Below are 27,612 nucleotides of genomic sequence, written 5' to 3'. Positions count from 1 at the left end.
GGTCAGCATGGGAAAGAAAGCTGGCAGGAATCTCTGTGTGCTTTGGTGCTCCAGTAGTGCTCACAAAAATGGTATTTATCAGTGGAAGTATTGTAGCATCATCTCTTGCGGCTAAGATGATGTCACTGTCAGCCTTAACCATTGCCAGCCTCAGCTGTTGCCAGCGGTGGTGGAGACCCAACAGGTGGTATGGTGCTGATAGTCTAATCTGTTGATGCAGTAGGAGTTTGAATGGCTATGAAATATACTATGATAGTTGGGGCAACCATTGGACTCTCTAAGAAGCAGGCCCCTTGTGACACTTAAGATTTCTTGACGAGGCCCTGTTCCAAATTCCATTTTATGGGTGTTCCATTATCTTACTTTTTTATCTTAAAGCATTTCTAAACTGCTTAGTATTTTGAAATATATAAGCTGTATACAAAAAATACAATGTAAAGCCAATAAAACTTTAGGGAAGTTTTTAATGTTTGACGTTTGACTTTTACATTTGTTGGGCAACCCAGTCAGATGGGCAGGGTACAAATAAAATTATTATTATTATTATTATTATTATTATTATTATTATTATTATTATTATTTAATTAATAATAAAAATAGTATTATAACCATTTAAAATAAGTATTATAAGAACACAATAGATTAATAATAATAAAAACAATATTATAAGAACAGATTAAAAACTAACAATAAAACTTTTTTTTTATCCTACTTACTTGATTCTCCATAGAAATGGTAAACCTGGATTAAATGGAAAAATAATTTTGATGAGGGCAACATTGTGTAGAAGCTGTGCAATTTTACATCCATGAGCAGCACTGAGTCCACAGCAATGTAGAAGCATCCTGTTCACATCCCACAAAGATCAAATGCCACCAGATATTTTTGTCTCTCTTTTTTTTTAATGGGGTAGCTTTATTGAAGTACTTATAAATCTCACTTTCATATTAAATATCACAAGGTGGTATGCAACCTGAAAACCCAATACTGCAATAAAAACAATAAAAATGTCAGACACATAACTGGGCAAAGAATCTCAGGTTTGAAAAGGCCTGTCCAAATAACAGTTTTTGACAAATTTAAGAAAACAATCAGGTAGGACTTCTGCCCAACCTCTATTGGTAAGCAGTTCCACAGACCAGGGACTGCCACATCAAGGCTCAGTCCCTGGTAAAAGGCTAACTGAATGCCAAGGACCATGTGGGACCCAGGGCCCCATCAGAAGATTTCAGCAATAGGAGGCTGAGCTTTAGAAATTAGCAAGTCCTTTAGGTACTAAGGGCCAAAGATAGTAAGTGTTCTAGATTGTACCTCTTTCAATGTAGAGCACCAAGGTGGTTTATTTGCTCTTCTCAAATATGCCTTTCAGAGCAGGCCACGGTCACTGCATTATGTAAACATTTCATATTAGGAAATATTAGGCAACTTTCACTTCACATTATGAAAGGAAACCAATTGAACATGATAGCTGCATTGTTGATGACCTTTTATTTTATATGGTATGTATGCAAACATGATGCAATAGCTAGAAATAAAGCATAGAAATGTTATTGGCACTGCTTTCATCATGCCTGTTTAGTTCCATTTCAGAATATCTCTATTGGCATTTCCTCCTTAATTTCAATCAATCAAGCTCCTTTATTGGCATTGAAAAAGTGCATCGTATACATGGATCGGAACACGGCACGAAACATGGTAGGAGATACTTTAGGATAAAACTGTCCAGACACTGTGAGGGACGAAAATGGCTCTTAGGACCCATGGTGATGTAATTTCATAGTGTCATTTTAAAATCCTGCCACGTTCTCCACAACGTCATTACTACAATTGTTCAGCAGATAAGACACCCTGGGAGAGTCAGTGCGATAAATCCCCTGCTTCAATAAAGGAGCCAAATACATATATTTTTGCATAAAATGGGCAATAAAATAAAACGTGTGATGGATTCAACCTGTTTGTACCACAAGGGCAGCATCTTTCAGAGTATGGGATTTTCAATAATCTACCTTGCAAAACTGCAGCTGGTAAGACATTAAATCTTGCGAGGGCAAGCACTCTGCATAGATGGGGATTGTAAAGCTGGTGTAAATATGGAGTGTCCTGGCCAAACGAAGGTGGAGTTCCTGACCCCAATGGGGAACAGGTTTTTTTGGCTGCACTGCAAAGGGTTTGAAATTCAGTCTCTAGGATTCTGCACTTGATTGTCTGGAGTGCTTCCAGTTGTGGGAGCATAAGCAGCAAGTCAAGTGATAGGCCACACGTTCTGATTTTGCTTTCAATGCCTGCTAGCCATTTACCACCTTCGTTTTAAAATCCATAAAGAGGGAAAATAAAAATGTGAAATGCCAGATGCACTTATTATCATGGAGATTGCCAGTCACTTGTATTTTTGTTTTCTTAGAAACGATACTTCCCTTCTTGCTGTGAATCTGAAACCTAAAGAAGGCTGCTTTGATAAAATCCCCTTCAGCACTAGCTCAAGTTCACACACTTGAATTAGAGACAGGGATTTATTTATTTTTACTTTATTTTGTAAAAGCACTCTTACAAGCAGATTCTAAGCATGTTTATTCCAAAGCAGTCTCACTTCATTCAACAGGATTCACTTCCAAGTGTGCACACGACTCGTGCCATTTTGGCTGAAAACACCAGAAAGATTTCAACCTTTGCTATTTTGTGGGTGGGATTCAGTCACATACCAGCAAATTTATATTGTACAACTGAAGTACATTCAGCACCCTTCCTGGCACCACAAACCCACTTTTCAAAACGGGGAGGGGGGAGAGAGAGAGAGAGAGAGAGAGAGACTGAGACTCTGGGTGTTAAGAAAAGTTATGGAGAAATGTGTTGGAAAGAGACTGAGACTCTGGGTGTTAAGAAAAGTTATGGAGAAATGTGTTGGAAAGTGTGGTTTGACAATTGCTTAACATTACACTGAAATTTCCAGACAGCCCACTTACTGAGCATTGGTAGAGTGTGCCTGGGAGTTTCTAGAAACTAAGCAACATTTGTGATTTTTTAAATGGATAATTTGTGTGTGTGGACCTGCCGCACCTAAAAGCATCCATTTTGATTTGTTTGCAGGGAGGTTAAACAGTCAGTGTGTCAGGCAAGTCTTCCCTGAGTGCATTTTCCCTGCAAAAAATCCTCTCTTTTTTGGTGTGTGTGTAAATGGAATTGTTCTGCAATAATAATAATAATAATAATAATAATAATAATAATAATAATAAAAATTTATTTCTATCCCGCCCTCCCCAGCCAAAGCCAGGCTTAGAGCGGCTAACAACAGTAAAATAATACAACATTATAAAATCATTTCATTATAAAATTAATTCAAATCAGATTAATGGCAACCATTGGGCTAGAGTTCTATGAGGATTGCCAAAGGAGGGGGTCAGGCTGTGCCCTGGCCAAAGGCCTGGTGGAACAGCTTCATCTTGCAGGCCCTGCAGAAAGATGTCAAGTCCCGCAGGGCCCTAGTCTCTTGTGACAGAGCGTTCCAGCAGATTGGAGCCACAGCCGAAAAAGCCCTGGCTCTGGTTGAGGCCAGCCTAACCTCTCTGTGGCCCGGGACCTCCAATATGTTTTTGTTTGAAGACCGTAAGTTCCTCTGTGGGACATACCAGGAGAGGCGGTCCCGTAGGTACGAGGGTCCTAGGTCGTATAGGGCTTAAAAGGTTAAAACCAGCACCTTAAACCTGATCCTGTACTCCACCAGGAGCCAGTGCAGCTGGTATAGCACCGGGTGAATGGGATCTCGCAGCGAGGACCCCATAAGGAGTCTCGCTGCAGCATTCTGCACCTGCTGGAGTTTCTGGGTCAGTCTCAAGGGCAGCCCCACGTAGAGCGAGTTACATTAATCCAGTCTGGAGGTGACCGTAGTGTGGATCACAGTGGCTAGGTCAGGGCGAGAGAGGTAAGGAGCCAACTTGGAGGAGATGAAAAAATGCCGCCTTTGTTATAGCTGCAATCTGCGCCTCCATGGAAAGGGAGGTGTTGAAGATTACACCCAAACTCTTAACGGACGGTGCTGGCACTAATTGCGCCCCTGCAAGAGATGGGAGTCCCCCCCCCCCCCAATCCCATATCATCCAACCCAGCCAAAGGACCTGTCTTTGAAGGATTTAACTTCAACCGGCTCCCACATAACCATCCAGCCACATCCAAGTGCTTCAAAACAGCTTTACTTACCAGGCATGTGATTGAATCTCGCCAGAAAATAGAGACAGTCAAGAAACCCCTACTGTATTGCGTAATCTGCCAGTAAACAAATCTGAATGAACGCTCAATAAACAAACCCCCTGGAAGTGACCCTTGAGCCAAACTGGATGCAGCAGGGACGGGAACCTGCGATCCTGGACATTTTGCACTCCAGTCATGCCTCGGTATTGGCCATCCTAGCTGGGAGCGGGGCATGGGAGTACAACCACCCCTGGAGACAGACACAGGTTCCCCACCCCCATTCCTTGCGAAGGATTGCGTGGGTTGATTGGGAAGGCGAATCGCCGTGGTTGCGTCCTTTGTGCTGCGAGCAAAGCACGGGAAAGCGAAACTCGCCTGCAGGAAAAAGCCGACCAGCGTTTGGAAACCGAGCACCAGGCGAGAATAGAAACCGAAAGTGCCATGTCCTATAAGAAGCGGCCGGCGGAGTCGCCCAGCCCAGTGGCAAACGAAGCAATCGGTAAGAACGGAGTATTGCTCCGGCCTCCAGGAAAAGACAAAACTTCCAAGAGCAACGGGAGAGATCGCTTGGCTTTAGTTTTGTCTTTTTGATCAACAGCCACGATCGCCCTTCCCCACGTGCAGACGGGGCGGTCCTCCTGGCAGCGCGCAGAGACCCTGGACGGCGGAATGGAAGCGGCGGCCCCCTCCCGCGACGAGACCATCCTGTACCTGATCTACTGCTTCAGAGGGCGGATCAAGAGCAACATGCGCGTGGCCCCCGTGCTGGACCAGATGCCCTCTTTGCCCCACGAGGAGAAGGACGTTATCCGAGCCGTGGCGGAGCGTCGCGGGGACGTGGAAGCGGCCGAGCAGCTCCTGCGCGCCCTGGAGAAGGACCGTCGCCCGCCGGGCCTGTGCCAGGAATTCTACGAGGCGCTGTCGAGGGGCGGCTTCAGCGCCGCCGACTACGTGGACCCCAGCATGAGCGAGCTGCCCTCGCCTTCCCTCGAGGCCATGGACGACACGGGCAAGTTCCTGGTGAACTTGTTCTCCAGGACTCTCGTGGAGAAGCTGAGAGCCACGCAGGTAGCCGATAAGTGCCAGCTTTTTACCTTCGAGGACGTGGAGCGGGTAGGTAACGCTGCCTGAAACAATTCGTCCGTGATCCAACCCCCCTCCCACACAAGAGAGAGAGAGAGGTATTTGGGTATATATATGATAGGATCACAGAATTGGAGAGCTGGAAGGGACCATGGGGGTCATCTAGTCTAACCCCCTGAAGTGCAGGAATCTTTTGCCCAAAGTGGGACTTGAACCCTGAGATCAAGAGTCTCATGTTCTATACCGACTGAGCTCGCTCTCTCATCCATTCACATGTTTAGGGTAAGGTTAGAGGGCCCATCCCCACATTAAGATCAGGTTAAAGGTAAAGGGACCCCTGACCATTAGGTCCAGTCGTTGCCGACTCTGGGGTTGCAGCACTCATCTCGCTTTACCTTCTGATCGGCAAGTCCTAGGCTCTGTGGTTTAACCCACAGCGCCACCCATGTCGCTTTAAACATTAATTGTCAAGGGGATTTATGCGTTCATGGTGGTGGGGGTTGTACTTGCTTTTATTGTGCGTTTTGTGCTTTCACCTTGTATTTTTATGTTGTGAACCACCCTGAGATTTACAGGTTGAAGGGCGGTATAATTAATAAACCGACTAACAAACAAACAAACCATTCTGTGGAATCGACTGGCTAAAGGCTTTCCTTGGACTGCACCACTCGAAGCTGGTGGTGGCAGGGTGGAATTGCAGGTTTGATTGCTACCTAGTGTTGCTGTGTTGTTTTTCCATACAGTCGTATCTTGGAAGTCAAACGGAATTTGTTCTGGAAGTCCATTTGACTTCCAAAACTTTCAGAAACCAAAGCGTGGCTTCTGATTGGCTGCAGGAAGTTTCTGCAGCCAATCGGAAGCCCCGTCGGATGTGCAGGTTCCAAAGAACGTTTGCAAACCGGAACAGTCACTTCCCGGTTAGCGGTGTTCAGGAACCAAAACATTTGACTCTCAAGGTATTCAAGAGCCAAGGTATGACTGTATTTGGGAAATAGGCATTCCGCAGACAAATATTCAGGGCAGTCTGTCTCCTGACAAGTTATTTTTCTACATGGAAGGATTCTTCCCCACCTGCACTGAACATTCTGTCCCCATCGTAGTCCTGGAATAGTATAGCACAGGAAAAGCTTTACATTTTGATTCACACTCGGAAACACTCCATTTCTCACAGGTAGCTTGAATAATGGGTGTGACAAGTTCCTTTCCCAGAAGAAACTGTGAACATGAAATGCATCGTTACTGGTCCAGGTTGTGCTGTTGCCCACAGAAATTGCATTTTTGAAAATACAGGACTTATGAGCCCCTTTCTCACTAATGGTTATACCAGTCCGGGGTCCTCCATATGATATGGACTACAATTCCCACCAGCCCCAGGCACCGCGGCCATTCTTGCCAGAGTTGATGGGAACCGTAGTACATAGGAGCAAGAGAGGACCAGACTATGGAAGGCTGGCTTTTACACACCAAGCTTCCCATGGAAATACTTTTAATCCAGTATTTTCTCTGCAGAGCAATAAAGGAACCTGTTTTATAGGTACAGTCGTACCTTGGTTCTTGAACACCTTGGTACTCGGACGTTTTGGCTCCCGAACGCCGCAAACCTGAAAGTGAGTGTTCGGTTTGCGAATGTTTTTCGGAAGCTGAACGTCCAGCGCGGCTTTAGCTTGAGTGCAGGAAGCTCCTACAGCCAACTGGAAGCTGCGCCTTGGTTTGCGAATGGTTTCAGGAGTTGAACGTACTTCCGGAACGGATTAACTTCGACAACCAAGGTATGACTGTAGTATGATACATCTTACAGAAGTACCAGTGTAAGTATTCCTTCCCTCCTCCCTTTTCTTTTAACCCAGATCAGAGCCGAAAATGCAGCAACAGGGAATGCAGCAGCAGTGAGGGTGCTGCTGAGCAGAGTAGTGCAGAAGAAAGAGTGGCTGTCGCCGTTTCTGCAGGCCCTGCGTGACTCTGGGCATGAAGATGCCGCAGATATCCTAAGTGGACATAAAGAGGGTAAGAAAAATGATCTTATAGTTTTGAAAAGGTATAGTACTTAGCCTGCCCGTTGTACATGAAGGGTCTGCAGTTGCTCTGGGGAAACAGAAACACAGGGCTTGCCCACACTTAACCTTTCTATTGCACTTTCCAGACTCGGTCTGCACTTGAAAGCTCTGTGTCCAAGCCCCCATTCCTTTCTCTCTCTTTTTGTTCCGGAGTTTTCCCTGTGAAAATGCACTCCTTAAAGCTGAATTGGAGCAAATGGGAACCCACAGAAAACTCAAATTGGCACTTGCTCCGATTGAGCGCCAAAGAGCAGATTTTTGCATGGAAAGCTCTCGCGCAAAAAAGGAGAGCATTTGGACACAGAGCTTTAAAGTATTGACTTCTGCCTGGAAAGAGCGGGGCAGAAGGTGTGAATAAGCACATGCTGGGAACTGCATATGTGTAAATTTTGACATGAAAGCTGCAGTCCAATGTACGTACACAACACATGTTAAAAACTGTTGAACTCTGTTAAACTTACTTCTGAGGAGATGTGCACAGGAACGTGCTGAAAGCAACAATATAAAGCACGCTTATACAATTTTAAGCAGTTGTGGAATCCTGGGAACAGCTGCCCAAGATGGTAGACTAAGACATGACTTTACCTGATTTTTGGCATGACAGATCCAAACTCAAAAATTACACCATCCATTTAAACATCACAGTACGTATTGGTTTCTAAAAATCCCAGGCACTTCCCACTAGTGCTTAATAAAACTCATTAAATACATTTAAAAAGCAAACAAACATTCCTACTCTCCCTCCTACAGCACCTTGGTCTGAATTCACCTGGGGGAAAGCGATAGAAAATCTGGGCACAGCTCTTTCAACACCTTGCTTCAAATTTGAGTTTAAAACGTGACATTGGTCTACCTTATGGTTTATCTCCCTGCCTTGTTGTGTCCCCACGTTGTCTGTTTTGCTCGCCTGCGTATGGGGGCTGATCTCCGATGTTGCTAAATAACATTTTGTTTCGTGTGAACAGAGCAAATAGTCAACGGGATGCCTGCAGGTGAGACTATGGGCACTGAGGAACCTCAGGTACTTGAGAATCCAAAGCAGGGTGCTGAGTTGGGGAGCAGCTTCACCCGTGAGGAGAATGCCTCAGAAGAATCATGTGGAGGGAGTTCTGCAGTTTCAGGTAACCTGTCAGCTCGGCTTTTTTAAACAAAGCTTATTTATTTACCATATTTTTCACTCTATAAGACGCACCCGACCATAAAACGCACCTAGTTTTAGAGGAGGAGAACAAGAAAAAAAAAAAATCTCTCCCTCTCTGCGCAGCGCCCCTTCAGCGAAGCAGGAGGAGAAACGGAGCCCCTTTCATTTCTCCTCCCACTTTGCTGAAGGGGCGCAGCGCAGAGAGGGAAAGCTGCGCAGCACCTCTCCAGCGAAGCGAAGCCAGGAGAGCAAGAGGGGTCGGTGCGCACCAATCCCGCTTGCTCTCCTGGCTTCAGGGATAGTCGCTGAAGCCATGGGGCCTGCATTCACTCCATAAGACGAACAAACATTTCCCCTTACTTTTTAGGAAGGGAAAAGTGCGTCTTATAGAGTGAAAAATACGGTACTTGGTTGCAGCATGGGAGCCGCCCTGTAGTGGAGCTCCCAAAGCACATTAAAACATATTGGGCGGAATTGTGGTCCTCAAGCTGCAAAAGGTTCCCCATCTGTCCTTAAAAAATTGTGGTGCTAGGAGCTTTTTGCTCATGTCCAGACTCCTTAATACTCCCCCCCCCCAGTGGGTCCACCCACACTGCAACACAGGAGAGAATTAATAGATCTCAGCTTAGCATGCACAGGTTTTCACTCCATCTTTATGGCAACTATGCTCTGGCTGGTTCAGGAGTCAAAACCTATCAGGATGGTGACGTTTGTTTTCAGACTTGCTCTCTTGCACTCTTTTTGTAAGCGCATCATTGACCAGTAGGTGGCACCCTTAGCAATTCGTTGTTAGGAAAGTGTGGTTGCTTTACTGCACAATTTCATAGCATAGCATAGCACTGTAGAGTTGGAAGGGACCCTGAGGATCATCTAGTCCAACCCCCTGCAAGGCAGGAATATGCAGCTGGTCCATACAGGGATCGAACCTGCAACCTTGGCGTTATCAGCACCGTGGTCTAACCAACTGAGCTATCCAATTTGATGCATGTTTACTCAGATGCAAGCCCTGCAGTGGCAAATAATGCTTACCCCCTAGTAAAATGTGCTTAGGATTGCAGTCTTAGGCAAATATTTTCTTGCATTAATGACTTATGTAGTCTGATCAGGTCGCATTGTGACCTGTGTTTAATTCTAGATATGGCATTCAAGGTTGTGTCCCAAGTATTAAGCAAGAATTTCAGAGCTGGTAAATCTAATCAGGCTAGGACAATATAAGCATTTTGAGCACATGGAAAGGTTCAGGTTTGCTTCCGCTGAAGCATCTAAGATAGCCTGAGGTGTGTGCTTTGCTGAAAATGAGGTTAGAGGGAGACATTCTGGTCTATTAAAATGCAAAGCGCATTAACCTATGATAGAAGTAACTGCATATTACAAAATATTTACACCATCATTTCTGAATTGTGTCTGCCAGATTCTGACGTCAGTTTGCTGGATGCAAGCATCAATGATGTGAGCGAGAGTGTCGCGCGGTGCAACCTCGCCAACGGTGATTCAGGTCTGACTTTCTCCACGGAACTCTATTTAAAATGCGAAACATTTACACTATCTGTTGAGGGATGATATTCTTGAATCGACTGTTCCAGGATATTTAGCCTAGATTTAAAACTACTTAATTTTATTTAATGGTGACCATTGAGTCTTTTATATGTTTTATGCGTCTAATATGTCTGGAATACCAATGTTTTATGGATCCCCCCTCTTTTTCCTTGCTCTTTTATGATTTTACTGTCTAAATTATGCCGACAAAGGCTGGATAAGTGAGCATTTAAGCCACATCATTGTAGGCGGTTGAGGTAGAAACCGTGGCATTCTTCTGTCTAGCGTTGTGAGCAAAATCTATCAAAATGAATATGTGAGATCAGAACTGTTTGAGGATCAGAGAGAAAGATTCCTGCCCCAAGATTTGCTGCTTGATGGAGTGGAGGATTTTCCCTCCTTCCCCTGTTGTGCAAGAAACAAGAGGTCCGAGACCAGACGACCATCTTCCTCTTAGCACTGTTTTGTACCAAAAGGGAAGGGCAGCACCCAGCCATTGGCCCAAAGCCCAGTGGCTGATGGCAGCTTGTTTGCTCTTCCCAGTAAGGAGCCCATCGCAAGCGCCAGCTGCCCTGTGGGTTGCATTCGAAAGGCGCTCTTAACCTAGAGGATGTTTATAGCAGGCTCGGAGAAAAGCTGTAATTTGGGCAGCAGGGTGCACGTGTTCTTCCCTCCCAACTCAAGACGTAAAATTGTAAATATTTGTGTGCGACTTCCAAAGCCTTGGAGACAGACAGGATGCAAATATCAATTTAAGGAAGGGCAATTTGTAATTCTTTGTAATTCAGCACAGCTCTTGGGATCCTTCAGTTTCTTGGACGAATTAATGTTATTAATACTTAGTAGTTCTGTTTGTATTGGGCCCACCCAATTTTTTTGATAAATTAATATCCCTCCCTTCCTCCCAGGATGCTAGACTAGATGGGCCATGGGCCCATCTTAGGTCCTTATGGTTAGAATGTTGGAAATAAGACCCGGGAGGCCAGACTTCAAATCCCCACACGGTCATGAAGGTCCCTGGGTGACCAGTCACTTGCTCTCAACCTAACCTACCTCACAGGGTTGTTGTGCGGATAAAATGGGGAGGTGAATAGCCATTGTCAGGTGCTGTTGCGGTTGCTCAAGAGTAACCAGGCAGGACTCCGACCTGTGTTTTACAGGCTTTATTTTGGAGCAAAACTATTTACAGTGAAGAGTCCCAAAGCTCATGTCTGGTTCAATCACTAGCAGAATCCGGGAGTGGTCTTTTTTTGTACCTCTCCCAACATAAAAGTTTCGTTACCCCCAACTGTTTCCGCCCCTCTCTGCGCCTCAGACTACTGCGCAGGGTGGGCGATGGCAAGGGTGTGCTTCCCTCCTCTCCAGCTTGCTCAGGAGCGGTGTTAAGGCTCCCACCAGCATCCTCTGGTCCTTGCACCTCTTCTCCACTGGAGGTGGGGCGTTCCTCCTCACTGGAAGAGGAACTGCTTTGCAAGATTTTCGGAGACTCCCCGTAACCCAACTGCCCTTCTGTTTCTCGCCTCTGAGCCGATGGCAGTTCCCTGACAGCCATGTATGCTGACTTGAGCTCCTTTGAGAAAAAGGTGGCATATAAATATTATCTCCCCTCCACCCTGTATCTAATGATCAGAGACTGAATCAGGAGACCTAGAGGGAAATGAACTAGGTGAAAATAACCCTCTTCTCTGCCTTAAGGCTTGCCTCGCCCACTGTCCCCACCCTAGGCTTTTTCTCTGCAGAGAGTGGTAGTTGTACAATGCTTTCTTAGATGCTAATTTTCCATTGCTCTCTTCTTCCACTTGGAGAGATTTCCATTAGCAGATCTTATCCAAGCCTCACTTGAGTTCTATTAGCTTAGTTGGGCTTTCAGGAGAATTGCCCATAGAAAAAGATGCAATGCTTCCTTTATACTGCTTACAAAGATAACTTTATAGCATTTTCTGTATGATTTGGCCACTAATGATGATATCAGAAAGAAGGTATCTTTTCCAAATATCATCAGATACTCTTTGAATTTTTTCCCTACCCTTTCAGTCTGTGTTTCCTTTGGCTCCATCCACTTAGCACAGGGGTCGGCAAAGTTTTTGTGGCTTGGGCCAGTTCACAGTCCCGCAGATGCCGCGGTGGGCCAGAGTGCGCGCACACGCATGCGCAAACGCTATTTCCGGTGCGGAGGAGGCGTGCACAGCTTCCCATTGCCTGCAGGAGCTTCCTGCAGCCAATGGGAAGCTGCCCAGCATCACAGAAGGCGGTCCCCGCTCTGCTCCATACCGGTTTAGCGCAGCGCACGGGAGCTGACTGAGCAAGCGGCGGGGGTCCATGGGCCAGTTAAATGACCCTCATTTAGGTTGCCGACCCCTGGTTTAGCATATCGTAAAATTTTGGCAGTAGGCTTTTTGTGCTTTTCAATCTGTATAGTGTCTTTTAAAATGCAGTTGTCTCTGTTTATTTGACCTCTCCCCCATAGGTCTCCAGAGTAAAACATACTATATGGTGAAACAGAAAACAATCCTGGCCCCTGAATATTATCATATGGATATAATTCTAGTCAGTAACAGGCCACATTCTTTTGACAATATCATAAAACATCAAGCAGTCCTAAATTCAGTTGCTTTTACTATTGTTACTCATTAAATTGCATACCACTGAATGCAAAGATGGTTTACTAATCATTAAAAAATAATTGAATAATATGATTAGAATACAGAATAATTTAAAAGACACCGTAATTAAAATGCACAATAGAACCACTTCATTAAAATGTTGAAATATGAACAACCATGATTAATATTTGAACTGCTCCTGCTCACCTGCCAAAAATTACCCTCATGTGGTTGGCTGGGCTTGTTCTGGATATGACCCTTGAGCTGAAAAAGGTTCCCACCTATGGTGTACAGGATTGGAGCCTTAAATTGTGCATCCCAAGAATGAATTGACACCAGCTGTGATGCCCAAAGGAAACTCTAGTAGCCCGTCAGCCATATATTGTGCCCTGACAGGTGTTTGCACAAACATTTCTGCTGTTGTGGGGAGAAGGCAGGAGTTATCATTGGTCAAAAAACATGGGCGTCTCTGGCTTACACCTAAATCTGCATGGCGGAAATGATAGAGGAGTAGTAGAATGCTTTTCTATTTCTTGGTCTCTCTTAAATGCAGATGATGCTGAGGATGAAGAGACAAGAGTTTCACCAGAGCCAGAGCTGACTCTCAGAGACTACCAGATGGAGGTCGCCAAACCAGCCCTGGAAGGGAAGAATATTGTCCTGTGCCTTCCTACAGGCAGTGGCAAGACCCGAGTGGCCGTCTACATTGCCAAAAACCACTTGGATAAGAGAACGGAAGCCGGAGAGCATGCAAAAGTTATTGTGCTTGTCAACAAGGTACGCTGTCCAGAGGTTCTCAAACAGGGTCCCATGAACTACTAGTGGTCTGTGATGTTAGGAGGTCCTCAAAAAGCTTGCAAAACCGTCAAGGATATCTGTACCTGGCCCTGTGCTCGATGTACTTTTTTCTGACAGTTAAGATCGAGATTGTCTTTGAACCAGGGCTGGGTTATCAAACAGGCTAACAAGACCCTAATCCAGGTGTGGTGATCACACAGGGCCCCCGGACGTTTGACGGTCTATTGACCCTGTGGCACCACTGTGATTGCTTTCTTTGCTGCCACCACCCCGCTTCTCACGGGGACACACGGAGTCCAGACAGTTGTTAACATTAACAAATAATCAAGTTTATTTTTAAATGCAGGAACAAGCGTATGGTTTCAGTTAATTTTTCTCTTGTCAGTTTCTTAATCTTAGTTCCTAACAACTCCAAACTGATTATTCCAACTATCTATCTGACTCAACCTAACAATTCCTCTAACTCTTTCTCACAATACAACTCTACCAACCCACACCTAATCCTCCCTCTTCCTTCTTCACCTCCCAAACCTCAACTCTCAACTCCCAAACCTCAACTGACTTTCAAAACCTCCCACTCTAACTTTTACTCCCCCCTTGCATTCTCACTGGCCAATCACATCACACCCATTTTAACCCTTTCCTTATGACCCATCCTAGGAGGCAAACACCACATTAGGGTTTCCCAGTCTTGGGTCTCCAGCTGTTTTGGACTACAACTCCCATCATCCCTAGCTAGCAGGACCAGTGGTCAGAGATGATCAGAGTTGTAGTCCAAAAAGAGCTGGAGACCCAAGTTTCGGAAACCCTGCCCTAGTCTTAAGGCCAATGATTTTCTTAAAAATGATGTTGATGTGGCTTCTCCTTAAAGCAATACCAGAAAGTTGTAAAATTTTGTCTGCTCTTGGATCTGTAGAGCAAAAACAAACGCTTATTAAGCGGTACATAAAGGTGCCCAACAAAACTTCAAGCAGTCCAACGGGGTGGGGAGACAATTTTGAGAACCGCTGTGCTATCTGCTTATGTGAGTCATGCAAGCACAGAACTGTAGGATGGCAGGCATTTGGTTCCAAAATAACGAAATACTTCATTCTGAGCAGAAACACAGTTCATATTCCTGCCTTGCAGAGGGTTGGACTAGATCAGGGGTCAGCAACCTTTTTCAGCTGGGGGCCGGTCTGTTGTCCCTCAGACCTTGTGGGGGGGCCAGACTATTTTTTTTGGGGGGGGGAATGAACGAATTCCTATGCCCCACAATGCCTACCCATGTAAAAACACCAGGCAGGCTCCACAAATAACCCAGAGATGCATTTAAAATAAAAGGACGCATTCTACTCATGTAAAAACACGCTGATTCCCGGACCGTCCGCGGGCCGGATTTAGAAGGCGATTGGGCCGGATCTGGCCCCCAGGCCTTAGGTTGCCTACACATGGACTAGATGATCTTCAGAATCCCTTCCAACTCTACAATTCTGTGATTCATGTTAGTGGGGTAAGCTTGCATAACCTTTGGCCAAAACTCCTTAGCATGCTTTGGATGCTATTGTGTAGTTCGCAAATGCGCAAAGAGCTTAAACAAAGGTCATTATTACAGTAGGGGCTTAGTTGTATCCCCAACCCTTGGCTGGAAACCTTTTCCTAGGTGCCATTGGTGGAGCAGCATTTCCGGAAAGAATTTCACCCCTTCCTGAAGCATCAGTATCGCGTCATTGGGCTGAGCGGTGCCTCTCAGCTGAAAATTTCCTTCCCTGCAGTTGTCAGAGATTACGATGTCATTATCTGCACAGCTCAGATCCTTGAGAATGCATTGCAAAATGCAGACCAGGACGAAGAAGAGGGAGTTCAGTTAAAAGGTATTTATTGTGGATAACTGTGTGCCTGTTCGTGGTTCTGAGGCCCTAAACACATTTTGTTTGTGTGCCTTTAGAAACATGCTTAAAACGGACACTTAGATTTTGGAAGAAAGAGGTCTCAAATTGGGACATGCTGCTTATGGAATACTTTAATCATAATCAATAATGATTTTATTATTTATACCCAGCCACTCTGGGAGGCTTCCAACACATAAAAACATAATAAAAGGTCAAACATTAAAAACTTCCCACTACAGAACTGCCTTCAGATGTCTTATAAAAGTTGTGTAGTTCTTTATCTCCTTGTCATCTGATGGGAAGGCATTCCACAGGGAGGGCACCACTGCCAAGAAGGCCCTTTGCCTGGTTTCCTATAGCTTCACTTCTCCACTTTTTTCAAAAGAACCTCTGAGTAGACATGGTTAGGATTGTGCACTGTGCATTATGTCTCTCAGGGCCAAACTATGCAGACTGCCAATCTGGACTGGGTTTATTGCAAGCAACCAGTTGTGTGTGTGTGTGTGTGTGTGTGTGTGTGTGTGTGTGTTCCTTCCTGGGACTTTATGGTGAATGGCTGGTAAGACAGCTTATTAAACATGTAAATGTTTTTCCTCAGAGTTCTCCCTGATCATCATTGATGAATGCCATCACACTCAGAAGGAAGCGGTGTATAACGGTATCATGCGCCAATACTTAAAAGAGAAGAGGGACAATGAGAAGCAAAGGAAAGAGGGAAAGCAGTGTTCTCCACAAGCTCAGGTTCTGGGACTGACAGCTTCACCTGGCGTCGGAGGTGCGAAAAATGCGGCAAAGGCTGAGCAGCATATTTTGAAAGTAAGTCACCGTAGACTTGGAAGGTCAAGTCTGGATCCAAACCAATAGGGGGGAGTGGGGCAGATTGATAGAGAAAAATTCAATCTCATATTTTATGTCACAAAAATGAGTCAAATAATAATTTTTTTGGCTTGATGCATGGCATAACTAATCAGCATTATAATAGCAATCAAAAGAACCATTAAAGTTAGAAGATAATAAGAATATAATGACTTCGGCTTTTAAAAAAGGGTTTTTTATCATTCTGCCCCACCTACGGGGCACTTTGATACAAAGCGTAAATTGTATGAGAATGGTGATTATTTGCAAAAAAATTATGAAAAAACAGTTTTTAATTGTGAGAGATCATAATCAGCCTTACAATTTGTTACTTAAAATCTAAATTACGTATCAAAACTAACAGTGTTTCACACACATCATAGACTTTATGGCAGGTTTTCTTAACAAAACATCAAAACTTAATGTTAATCTTTCCTCAAACACCTATCCATTAAAAAAAAGACAAACATACAAGATCCTGGGTTTTCCCTGAGATATGACACATGATAATCAGTCAAACTATATTTAGAAATGACTTTGGCCACATAGTAAACAACAGTTTTTCTTTTCAAATTTAATGAGTTTAGAGATTTCAGGCAAATTTGTATATTGGGGCACTTTTGTACACTAGCGGGGCACTTTTATATATATCAATGTGCCCCATGTCTTAGTGTATCAAAATGCCCCAATGGACATTTAAAAAAAAAACTAACAATTATTAATAAAACCATTGAACTTATTTAAAAATCACGTGTAATCCTGATTACTGAGTGGAATAGCTTACCTTTGGTATTTTTAAATCTTAACTAAACAACGCAAAACAGTGTTGGAACACTTTTACATTTCGCCTAATTTTTTAGTTGGCCGAACTAAAAACACACCTACTCTCGTCAAACACCAACAGCTAACTGGCAGGCGGCGCGGTTGCAAGTGTTGTACTCACACATGTAAAGACACGTTTTAGTGATGTCGTGATACGAATAACATTTCTCGATATTGAAATATTGTTGGTGTATCAATGTGCCCCACTTCCCCCTATATTGTTGAATTAGGATTTGACTACTTTCTTTAATTTATTGTTGGTTGGTGTGTTGTTGTTTTTAAAAATCAATCAATAACAACAACATTAATTTGCCTATTTGCAAAAGCGGAGATGGGAGGATTTGGAAAAGGCCAACTGGGAATGAGAAAACCAGAGGATGAGGAAGCCAGAAATCAAAGTCACAACCATAAATCTATATTTTAGATAGGGCAAAACATTGTTACTGAAGCCAAAAAACCCACTATGCATATATTTATTCATGGTTGGGCACCCTTATTAATCATCTGAGGTAGTGAAAGCTTAATTAGAAAATATATGTTAAGACTGATTTCATGCGGAGAAATGTTACGTCTTTAGGCAGCATTACTCACAAAATGCATGTGCCATGTCTGTTATAACCTTCTTGCTTCCAGATATGTGCCAATCTCGATGCAGATGGAATTATGACAGTTCAAGAACATGCCCTACAGCTGAAGGATCAGGTGAAAGAACCCTCCAAGAAGTTTGAGATTGCAGACAACAAGAGAAAGGTATGGATTTTTGTTGAGGCTTTTTCTCGTTGAATTTATTTCTTTCTTCTCTTTCTTTTGCCTCTTCATAATAAATCTTTTTCTTTCTTTTGCCTCTTCATAATAAATCTGGCGCTTCAGAAGCGAGCCCACCTTGAAGCAAGGCGCTTCATGGGCTATAGGATTCAACTTTGGGTCTACCCAAGTCTGCTTCTTTCTCTCCCCCCCTCCACCCCACCCCAAACGGAACCATCTACGTATAACTTGTTTCCTTTTGGGCCAGAATTGAATTGGGTGGAATCTGAGGGCATGAATCCTGCCACATTTCAGAAGGATAGCCATAGTGGTTTCCCCACAAGGACAGGCATTACAGTTTTAAGGTGGGTAAGAAAGGCATTCCCCCTCGTGTGCATCCTCAGTCAAACAGCCACCACAACAAAGCAAGACGAAATAAGCGAACCTATGTTTCTGTGGGCCCCAAAATAACAAGCAGGCATATGTATCCGTGGGCCACTGAAAACCATCTACAGTGGTACCTCGGGTTACATATGCTTCAGGTTACATATGCTTCATATTACACACTCTGCTAACCCAGAAATAGTGCTTCAGGTTAAGAACTTTGCTTCAGGATAAGAACAGAAATCGGGCTCCAGCGGCAGCAGGAGGCCCCATTAGCTAAAGTGGTGCTTCAGGTTAAGAACAGTTTCAGGTTAAGAACGGACCTCCGGAACGAATTAAGTACTTAACCTGAGGTATCACTGTAGGGGACTTTGTGTGACCTGCAGTTTGTGTCCTTGCGTTATCATGGAAGCAAGATTTCATTTCAGCTGGAGGTTTCCATCTGTTTTGATATGCACACTACCATAGAGAGAAGCAGGGGCGTCTTACCCATAGAGGCTAGTGGTGCAGGGCACCAAGTTCTGGAGGGCACCAGGGAAGAGGCAGAGGCTGGCATCAGCTCGCCGCCCTTGCCCGCCTCTGCCATGCTGCACCGAAGCAGTGCCACGCCCGGAGCCTCCACGCACGAAGCGGCCAGCTGAGTCGGGAGGCGTCACGTCCAACCTCCACCTCTTCCCCGACACTTTCTCTGCACCTCTGTTGTATCCAGGCTGGCAACCTGGGGGCCATTTTCATGAGCTGCATATACATAACCATTCGTTGCTTGATAATTGGCTTGCTGTGAAGTAATTGGGCCATTTTGTTCATGTCTAGGGGAGTATGTACTTGTTTATATAAATATTCTCTCTCGCTGATGTAAAACTGAAGGAATTCGTATCCCTTGTTGATGTTCGCAGAGTATCCCTTCCCTCATTACTGAGTGAGTGCCCATGTTTTTCATTTTTAGGATCCGTTCAGAGAGAAACTCATAAACATAATGACAGGGATCCAGACCTATTGTCAATTCAACCCAAGGGCTGAGTATGGATCTCAGACCTATGAACAGTGGGTGATTCAAGAGGAGAAGAAAGGTAACCATGTTTTAAAGTGTTTTGTAATGTTTTGCTATGTCGGTTGTCCAACACTCTCCCAGACACCTGTCTGTTGGTTTGGTAAAATTTGTTTCCCCCGCCCCTCCTGCCTAGCTGCCAAAGAAGAACATCGCAAGCAGCGGGTCTGTGCAGAGCATTTGAAGAAATACAATGATGCCTTGATAATTAATGACACCATCCGAATGATTGATGCATATAATCATCTCAAAAGCTTCTACAAGGAAGAAAAGAGTAAGAAGGAGGCAGTGAATGAACACAATGAGGATCAGCCAGGAGCATCAAAACCAGATGACACTGATGCATTTCTTATAGATTTGTTTTATGGTAAGCATGAGACCCTTGGCAAATTGCCATATATTCTTCCACTAACCTCTGTGCAAATCAAATAAGAACCCAAATCCGACCATTGCTTATAGTTAGGTTACCCTACTCAGAAAATAGTAGCTTGAACATAGTGGCTGACAGGGACACAGTGATGACATCAGAAGTTTACATCTGTGGGACTCCTTTTCTTTAGCATCCTAGGTTATTGCGGGCTGCCTTTCACTTCCAGCAGAGATGGGAAGCCCAAATGTTGCTTGATTTACTGATCCCATTGCCCTCGCCCAGCATCGCCAGTGGATGAAGGGAGTTCTCTGGAGCAGGAGCAGGTGTGGGTGCTTACACGACCTCCCATAACAGGAGTTGCTACGGTTTACTAGAAGAGAGAGGGGAAGGGGTAAACTCAGTATGGTGCAAATGCATGGACTGCAGTGCTGGATCGGTTCCACCAGAGCATTTGAACTGCACCAGCCTTGCCACTGTCTCTCCCTCCCAGTAAGCCACAGGAACTGCAGGGCCTGGAAGTCCCATACGGGTTGATGCCTGCCCCACTGACCACTGCCTTTCTGGAAGGCCATAGATTTCCCACCCATGGCTTACATAGTAAGGGGAATATCAGTTAAAGCACACCCTTGCCACCTTTCCCCCTTAATTGTGATGCACAAACACATACACACCCTTTTTTATTAAAGCTTAATTGTTCCTTAATTAGCAGTTTGCAGCTAATTGGTGTGATAGAGAAGCAGATTGATTAAGCAATAAAATGGCAGGACCAGATTCAGAAATTAGCATCTGACTGGTCTTGCCCATCAGCCTTTCTTTCTTTTTTCCGTTGTTTGCTAATGAAATCTTTCAGGTTTCACTAAGTATTATTTATTGCTTATTTGGTGAATTGTATCCCACCTTTCTACCCAATGGTGCTCAAGGTGGTAACAAGTATGAAGCTTTTATTAAGTATGATGGCATTACTTACTTTTATTTTTGCACAGTCTAAATATCTGTATTAGCATTTCTGTGATGCAACGAAGCCACCGTGATCCTATATTGAACGTTGGTATTTGCTATGTGCTATAGGCTATAAATCACATATACCCAACAGGTTACCCTCCAGAGGTTGTTGGACCCCCAACTCTGATCACCCCCAGCCAACATGGCCAATGGTCTGGGCAGATGGGAGTTGTAGTCCAATAACACCTGGGGAGTGAAAAGTTAGGTTCAGTGTTTTATTCATTTATGCCTGTTCATTTTTATAGCGAAAGAGAAGGAGCTGAAGCAGTTAGCCAGTGAAGCAAAATACGAAAATGAAAAGCTGACCAAGCTGCGTAGAACGTTAATGGAAGAATTCACAAAGACATCTGAGCCCAGAGGAATCATTTTCACAAAGACTCGGCAAAGTGCTGTTGCTCTCCATCAGTGGATTGAAGAGGACCCAAAATTTGAGGACGTTAAAGTGAAATCTCACTATCTTATTGGTGCCGGGCACAATAGTGAGTTTAAGCCCATGACTCAGGTAAAGAATGAAGGTTAAATATGATATCATATTTTTCTTTACCACGCATATGGGAGGGAACAGATTCTCTGATAGGTGGAGTAGGAATCCTTGCCTGTTCTTATCCTGACTATTTGATTTGGTGAGTACCTGAATAAACCCCAATGAATAAGCGGCAATAGATCCAAAAACTGATATTCTTGGAGAAAGTCATTTCAGATTAGCATCTTACCCGCTTCATTTTTCTCCTATAATCTGGTGTCACTACAAAAATAGAGAGGGCAGTTACTAAAAGGATATGCTGAGCCTTTTGTTTATCGTGTTCCTTCTGCCACAAACAAGCCCAAAATCCACTTTTTGTTTCCTCACTTTGTGCTTCTTCTATTTAAAAAGCAAGGGCAGTCAGAGCAACAAAGAGAAGGAGTGTGACGTAACGCGAGGGTTCGAGGAAGGCTGCCTTGTGGCCTACAAAGTCCCCTCCTATGGACACCTGATAGTCTGCCGCACTTTTCAGCCATGTCCCAAGCTGGGATCTCAAGCTCCTCAGGCCCTGAAGCTAAAGTGGCATTTCCAGTAAAGAAGTGAGAAGATGCCAGGCAGTGCGACACTAGCACATCTTGTGCTAGGACCTCTAGCTGTGCGAATAGCACCCTTGGTGAAGAAGTGCAAGGATGCCAGGGGAGGAGAAAATGCAGGAGGCGAGCAGTTCTTGCCCACCAAAGTCTACTCTAAGCCTTTGGGGAGAGATGGCCAATAAGATGAATGCGGCGAGACTTGGGGAAGGGTCCTTTGGTTCTGATTCCTCCCTCTCGCCTATTATTGATGGGGGAAAGTGGCATTCACAGCTTTTCAGTGAATAAATAGATTCCAATGGAGAACATTCAGGATAGATAGCTATTTGGAAGAGAGGGCTGGAGATGCCACCATGCCTCCTCTGATTTATCCACTTCCAGCATTTAGTACCGAGAGGCTTGCTGTAGAAGGAAACCCAAAGAAAGACCATGCAAACCTAGAGATGATCCTCTAACATCTAAGCTTTTCCAGAAAGAGGAAGATTCTACTTAGCACTTCCAAGCCATCAAGTAGGGTGAAAGGACAGAGGACCGTGTTTAAGAGCAGATCTCATGGGAAATCCACAAGAAGCTGCTTGGAATTTTACTAGTATAGCATCTTTTTGAGGTGGGTTTTGTGTGAAACTGTATTTGTGTCTCCTGTCCATCAAACCCAGTTGAGCTAAACCCCCTACTGTAGGAGAACCAGTATTATCCATTCAAAGCTTTTGAGAAAGTTTATGCCTTGTGTTATGGTTGCTGAAAGTTGGGCTCCTTTGTAAATTGGTTCAGAAGCAATGTTGGATATGTAAGCACAGAAAACTTATGTGCAACTCGCCAAACCCCCATGACTTGCCCATTAGCTGTCGAATGCATTTTTCCTTCCATTAATGAACATGTTTGTGATGTGTTTCCACAGAATGAACAAAAGGAAGTCATTGAAAAATTTCGTGCTGGAAAAGTCACCCTCCTTATTGCTACTACTGTGGCAGAAGAAGGCCTGGATATCCCAGAATGCAACATAGTTATCCGCTATGGCCTTGTTACCAATGAAATAGCTATGATGCAGGTATGCCCCATTTGTATGTTTAGATTTGTTTTCTCCCTGATCACCCTAGAGAGTTATTAAAACAAAATACCACGTAAAAACACTTTTTTTAAAAAAAAGCAGCAGTATAAAAACAGATAAAAGCACATAATAAGAATGTAATAATAAGCATTTATTATTTGGTTCAAGCACATGAAACAGCCCAATCTTATGGGTTTTTCTGTTTCATCTCCTGCAGAGAAAACTGCAATCCATTCAGAAAATTCCCATTTTGTGCATATATACAGAACCATTTTACACAGATAAATACATTAGCAGGGTTTTAGGATTACTTGTAATTTTGTTATGAATGGACAATAGGTAATTTAAATGATTTTGAATGTTAACAATGGACATTGATAAATAATGGAACATTGATAAATAATGAAACCAAAGAAGGGACATGGGGGAAGTCAATTTGTTTTGTACTATTTTGATTTTGTATTGAAGTTCTTAGTTTTGTTTTGTTTTGTGGAAAAGTAATAAATTGTTATCAGAAAATGCCCATTTTGGGGTTGCTGCCCTATGATATTTTGTAGGACAAGGGTGCCTTGAGTAGAATTTCCCTGGACGATTTATCTTACAGGTCTACACAGGTGCAGGCAGTCTTTCAGGTAACCTGGTCCCAAGTTATTTAGGACTTTATACGCTAACAATAAAGCCTTGAACAAGGCCAGGGAGCTTATTACTTACAGGCTTTTGGTGAGCATCTCGCTAACCTGCTGGAAACGAGATTTGTAGCTTGGTCCAGGATCGCTGCTCACCCCTCAGGAGGCAGGAGACACACCCCGACTCCTGCCTGTATGTACACCTGAATGTGCCCTGTATTTATTTACTTATTTGCCTTGTCTGTTCCAGGCTCGTGGACGAGCTCGAGCGGACGAGAGCACCTATGTGCTTGTGGCGTCGGGGGAATCGGGAGCTGTGGAACGTGAAAGCGTCAACATGTTCCGCGAGACATTGATGCACAAAGCAATCAAACGTGTCCAGGCGATGCCCAGAGAAGAGTATAGACGTAAGGTAAATGGCCCGTACCGTAGCTAAGGCTGCTCTGGTTCTAAAAAGAGGAGCCACGTTGGTCTTGAACTTGCAAAAGTATGTTGGGAGGGGGAGCCTCGTGGCTGCCCCTCTTTGCACATCACTGCCACATGCAGATCCTTTGGCAAGGAAGAGCCCCATCCACCCACCCTCCTGCTTTATAATACAGGTTACAGACTCTGCTAACCCAGAAATATTACCTCGGGTAATATTTGCTACAGGATGAGAACAGAAATCGTGCTCCGGTGGCGCAGCGGCAGCAGGAGTCCCCATTAGCTAAAGTGGTGCTTCAGGTTAAGAACAGTTTCAGGTTAAGAACGGACCTCCAGAACGAATTAAGTTCTTAACGCGAGGTACCACTGTAACAGCAACAGGTTGTCTTCTCAAATACAGTGGTACCTCGGGTTACATACGCTTCAGGTTACATATGCTTCAGGTTACAGACTCCGCTAACCCAGTTCTTAACCTTGGGTTAAGAACTTTGCTTCAGGATGGAACAGAAATCGTGTTCCAGTGGCGCAGCTAAAGTGCTGCTTCAGGTTAAGAACAGTTTCAGGTTAAGAACGGACCTCCAGAACGAATTAAGTACTTAACCCGAGGTACCACTGTAAAGGAAAGCTCTGGGCTGATGTGTGAGGCCAGTGGATTGAGGTTCTTTGCTCCCCCACTTCCCTAGAACTGACTGCTTCAGCTGGCATCAAATGGATCTGAGAGGACCAGATGGGTAAAAGAGTAAGAGGAGATCCGGAAAGATCTGTGGCCTTGCGTGCGAAGCCACCCAGTTTGCTTCATGGCCCCTGGGTCCTAGTCCGACACTCAAACCCCTCCTTTATACTGGTTCACTTACTTTTACCAACCTATGATACAGGACTGCAACAAGATAAGACTTTGAAGGTGGGGCAGGGCGAATGGTGTGCAAATCCTAAGTGGCGGTGTTACTATCAGTGTGGTGTTTCTCTTTATTTTACTTCAGTGTGGTGGTTCTCTTAATCTTTGGCTGATTGATATTCCATAGGGAATATTGCCTGGCGCCTTTATTATACACCTTTAGGTGCCAGGAAAATATCTTGCTTTTTAACCAGGACTTTGGCTGATCTGATTTACATCCTATGCCCTTAAAAAAAATGTTGGGGGGGGGCAACTATTGGGTTGTTTTTATTTTCATTATGTATTTTGCGGTTTTATGTCTTGATTTTATTCTGTGAACCACCTTGAGACCCCTGGGTATAGGGTGGTATAATAATAATAATAATAATGCCTTTTAAATGTGTCTGCAGGAAGGGAGAGCTATTGTTTTGCTGTCTTGTATTACGTATTTACTTGTTTTTATTCTGCATTTTATTCTGTGAGCTGCCCTGAGATCTTATGATGAAGGGTAGTATATAAATCTGATTTTATTTTTATTTGTTATTATTATTTATTAATCTTAGTGTATCTGCTCCATTTACATATAAAGCCTCAGGTGGGTAGCTCTCATCTTGGCTCTGCTACAGTGAGAATGCAAAGTTAAATGAGGCTGAGGGAAAGATTCTCATCCCCTGCCTTATACACAGATGGACCAGTTTAGTTTAGCCTTGAGAAAAGCAGATGGAGCGAGTGTACCCACATATTTTTGGTTTAGACATTCTTAGTTGTAAAAAAATAGGAGGGTGCATTTTTTTTCTTTTTTAGTTTAAAATAATTACATGTTACTAACGGCTTGTAGATTTGACGTTTTGTGATTGCTTGTATTATGTAGTGCTGCTGCTGATTCTAATTTCTGTTTCAGATGTCATATTGTCTTAAATCTTTTATTTTGTGTTGGAACTCGCTTTGGGATTGCATCCATGGTGAAAAGCAGAGTCTACACATTTAAAAAATAAATAGAAATAAAATAGATCAATGTTAACCTGTAAAGCGGCCTAAGAATATGGAGGGAAAGGGAAGAGTCATTACCTGTTGTGGCAAATTATAAACTAAATAAGATAAATAGTTCAAAGTAAGCCAATATAATCTAGGTGGTTGTTTTAGTACTGTGGTTATTTGGTTAATAGGCAGAAAAACAAGAGTGATTTTTATTATTTATTTAGGGAAGCTTTTAATGTTTGATGTATTACTGTATTTTAATATTTGGTTGGAAGCTGCCCAGAGTGGCTGTGGAAGCCCAGTCAGATGGGCGGGGTATAAATAATAAATTATTAGTATTAATTATTATTAAATACCTCTTGAATCAATTTCCTAACATGAAGTGTTCAGATTCACCTCAGACTTGTGACTTCTTTTGGAGGAGGGGTAGGCTGATGACTTCATATGCACTTTGTTCCTTCATTAGATACGAGACTTTCAGCTGCAAAGCAAGATGGAGGCAAAAATGAAGGCTAGGAAAGAACAGTCAAAGAAATTCAAGGAACAACCATCCTTGATCAAGTTCCTTTGCAAAAACTGTACCAAGCTGACCTGTTCAGGAGAAGACATACAGGTCATTGAAGACATGCATCATGTCAGTGTCAAAATGGAATTTGCGTAAGTGTCCTCACTTCTCGCAATGAGGGAACCACCAGAAGGCCCTCGGCACTGGATCTCAGTGTCCGGGCTGAACGATGGGGGTGGAGACGCTCCTTCACATATACTGGACCGACGCCGTTTAGGGCTTTAAAGGTCAGCACCAACACTTTGAATTGTGCTCGGAAACGTACTGGGAGCCAATGCAGATCTCTCAGGACCAGCGTTATGTGGTCCCGGCGGCCGCTCCAAGTCACCAGTCTTGCTGCCGCATTCTGGATTATTATTTAGGCAGCTGAGAGCAGGAGGAATGTCCAGAAGTGGAAATGGGTGGAACACACCTTCCCTTGCCTCCCTGACCTTTCATTGCTGTGACCTGTATTATCCTAATTCTTACTTATCTATCATTTTAGGGACCTTTATATTAAAAGAGAAAACAAGACTCTGCAAGCAAAAGCAGCGGATTATCAAACCAACTGGGAAATTATCTGCAAAGATTGTGGACAAGTAAGTGTCTTGTTATGGGCTTGTACATTTTGGTTGCCTTAATAATCAGCGATTGTTTTACTCAGTTGTCATCTTTTCCTTACGGATTCCTTCATTTATTTCCCAGGTTTGGGGAAATATGATGGTGTTCCGAGGCCTAGACCTGCCTTGCTTGCAAATAAAAAATTTTGTGGTTTCGTTCAACGAGAAGAAAACTTCCGTCAAAAAGCTCTTCAAAAGATGGGGCGAGCTGCCCATCAAATTTCCAGATTTCAGTTATGCGGATCATTGCATTTCCAGTGATGATGATTAAGAAGGCTTGAGAGAGAGAGAGACTCTAAGGCATGTGGAGATGCTAAGATTGCGCACTCAGGTTCTTAATAGGGAAAGGTTTACCTGAGCATGTTTTATGACTTGAGGACCACAGCACCAAGCAACGGCTTGTATGCATGGCAAGAGCTTTCTTTTCACATCAAATTCTGAGTAGTCAGTTCATGCGTGCAGCTGTGAGTCACAGAGTGGGAAGGTGTAGTTGCGTGATGCCCACACTTGTATAAATTAGCTCAACAATGTGGAATTGCCAAGTGCAGTCGAAAGCTTCCAGGGAGGGTCATTTTGCTTGGGAGTTTGCATTCGACCCTGCAGTGGCTGTCTAGGGTGGACCAACGTCATCAGACTATGTGGAACCATGTCTCTAATCAGAAAACAGCATTAAATAAAACCCATGTTACCAATTATTCTGTTGCCTAATACACAGCTGATGCTATATTCAAGTTCCTGTGCAATTCATCAATAAAAGCACATTTCCTAAATTGATTTGTGATCAAACTTTAACAAAAGAGGCAAAGTCTGCTGATGTTTTACTGAATCTAGTGTCTTGTTTGTGTTACAAATACATATGTATTTCAGCTACAAAATGTTTTGCACTTTAGTACCGGGCAGCTTGTTGCTCAATGTTCCTGTTAAATAAAAATAAAATAAAAAATAGGCCATTG

General features: G+C 43.8%; 1 protein-coding gene across 2 annotated transcripts; it reads left to right on the top strand.

The window, feature by feature from the left end:
* The first annotated feature begins 695 nt into the window (after window positions 1-695).
* Window positions 696-27,612, top strand: IFIH1 (interferon induced with helicase C domain 1). 2 transcript variants are annotated; one of them, XM_081871355.1, is made up of 16 exons: window positions 696-1,695; window positions 7,113-7,269; window positions 8,285-8,440; window positions 9,872-9,955; window positions 13,153-13,376; window positions 15,040-15,250; window positions 15,867-16,084; window positions 17,579-17,695; window positions 19,020-19,143; window positions 19,258-19,488; window positions 20,739-20,995; window positions 22,445-22,594; window positions 23,471-23,632; window positions 25,962-26,152; window positions 26,545-26,638; window positions 26,745-27,612. In XM_081871355.1, the coding sequence occupies exons 1-16, from the start codon at window positions 1,669-1,671 to the stop codon at window positions 26,928-26,930; spliced, it is 2,589 nt and encodes an 862-aa protein (XP_081727481.1). In that variant the 5' UTR covers window positions 696-1,668; the 3' UTR covers window positions 26,931-27,612. The 2 variants fall into 2 exon arrangements, with proteins under 2 accessions (XP_081727481.1, XP_081727480.1); XM_081871354.1 differs by lacking the exon at window positions 696-1,695 and adding an exon at window positions 4,523-5,295.

Source organism: Podarcis erhardii (genome assembly GCF_964252035.2).
Source record: "Podarcis erhardii genome assembly, chromosome: 1".
Taxonomy (NCBI): domain Eukaryota; kingdom Metazoa; phylum Chordata; class Lepidosauria; order Squamata; family Lacertidae; genus Podarcis; species Podarcis erhardii.
The sequence above is the reverse complement of the archived record's forward strand: the minus strand, read 5'-3'. Positions and strand labels throughout refer to the sequence as shown.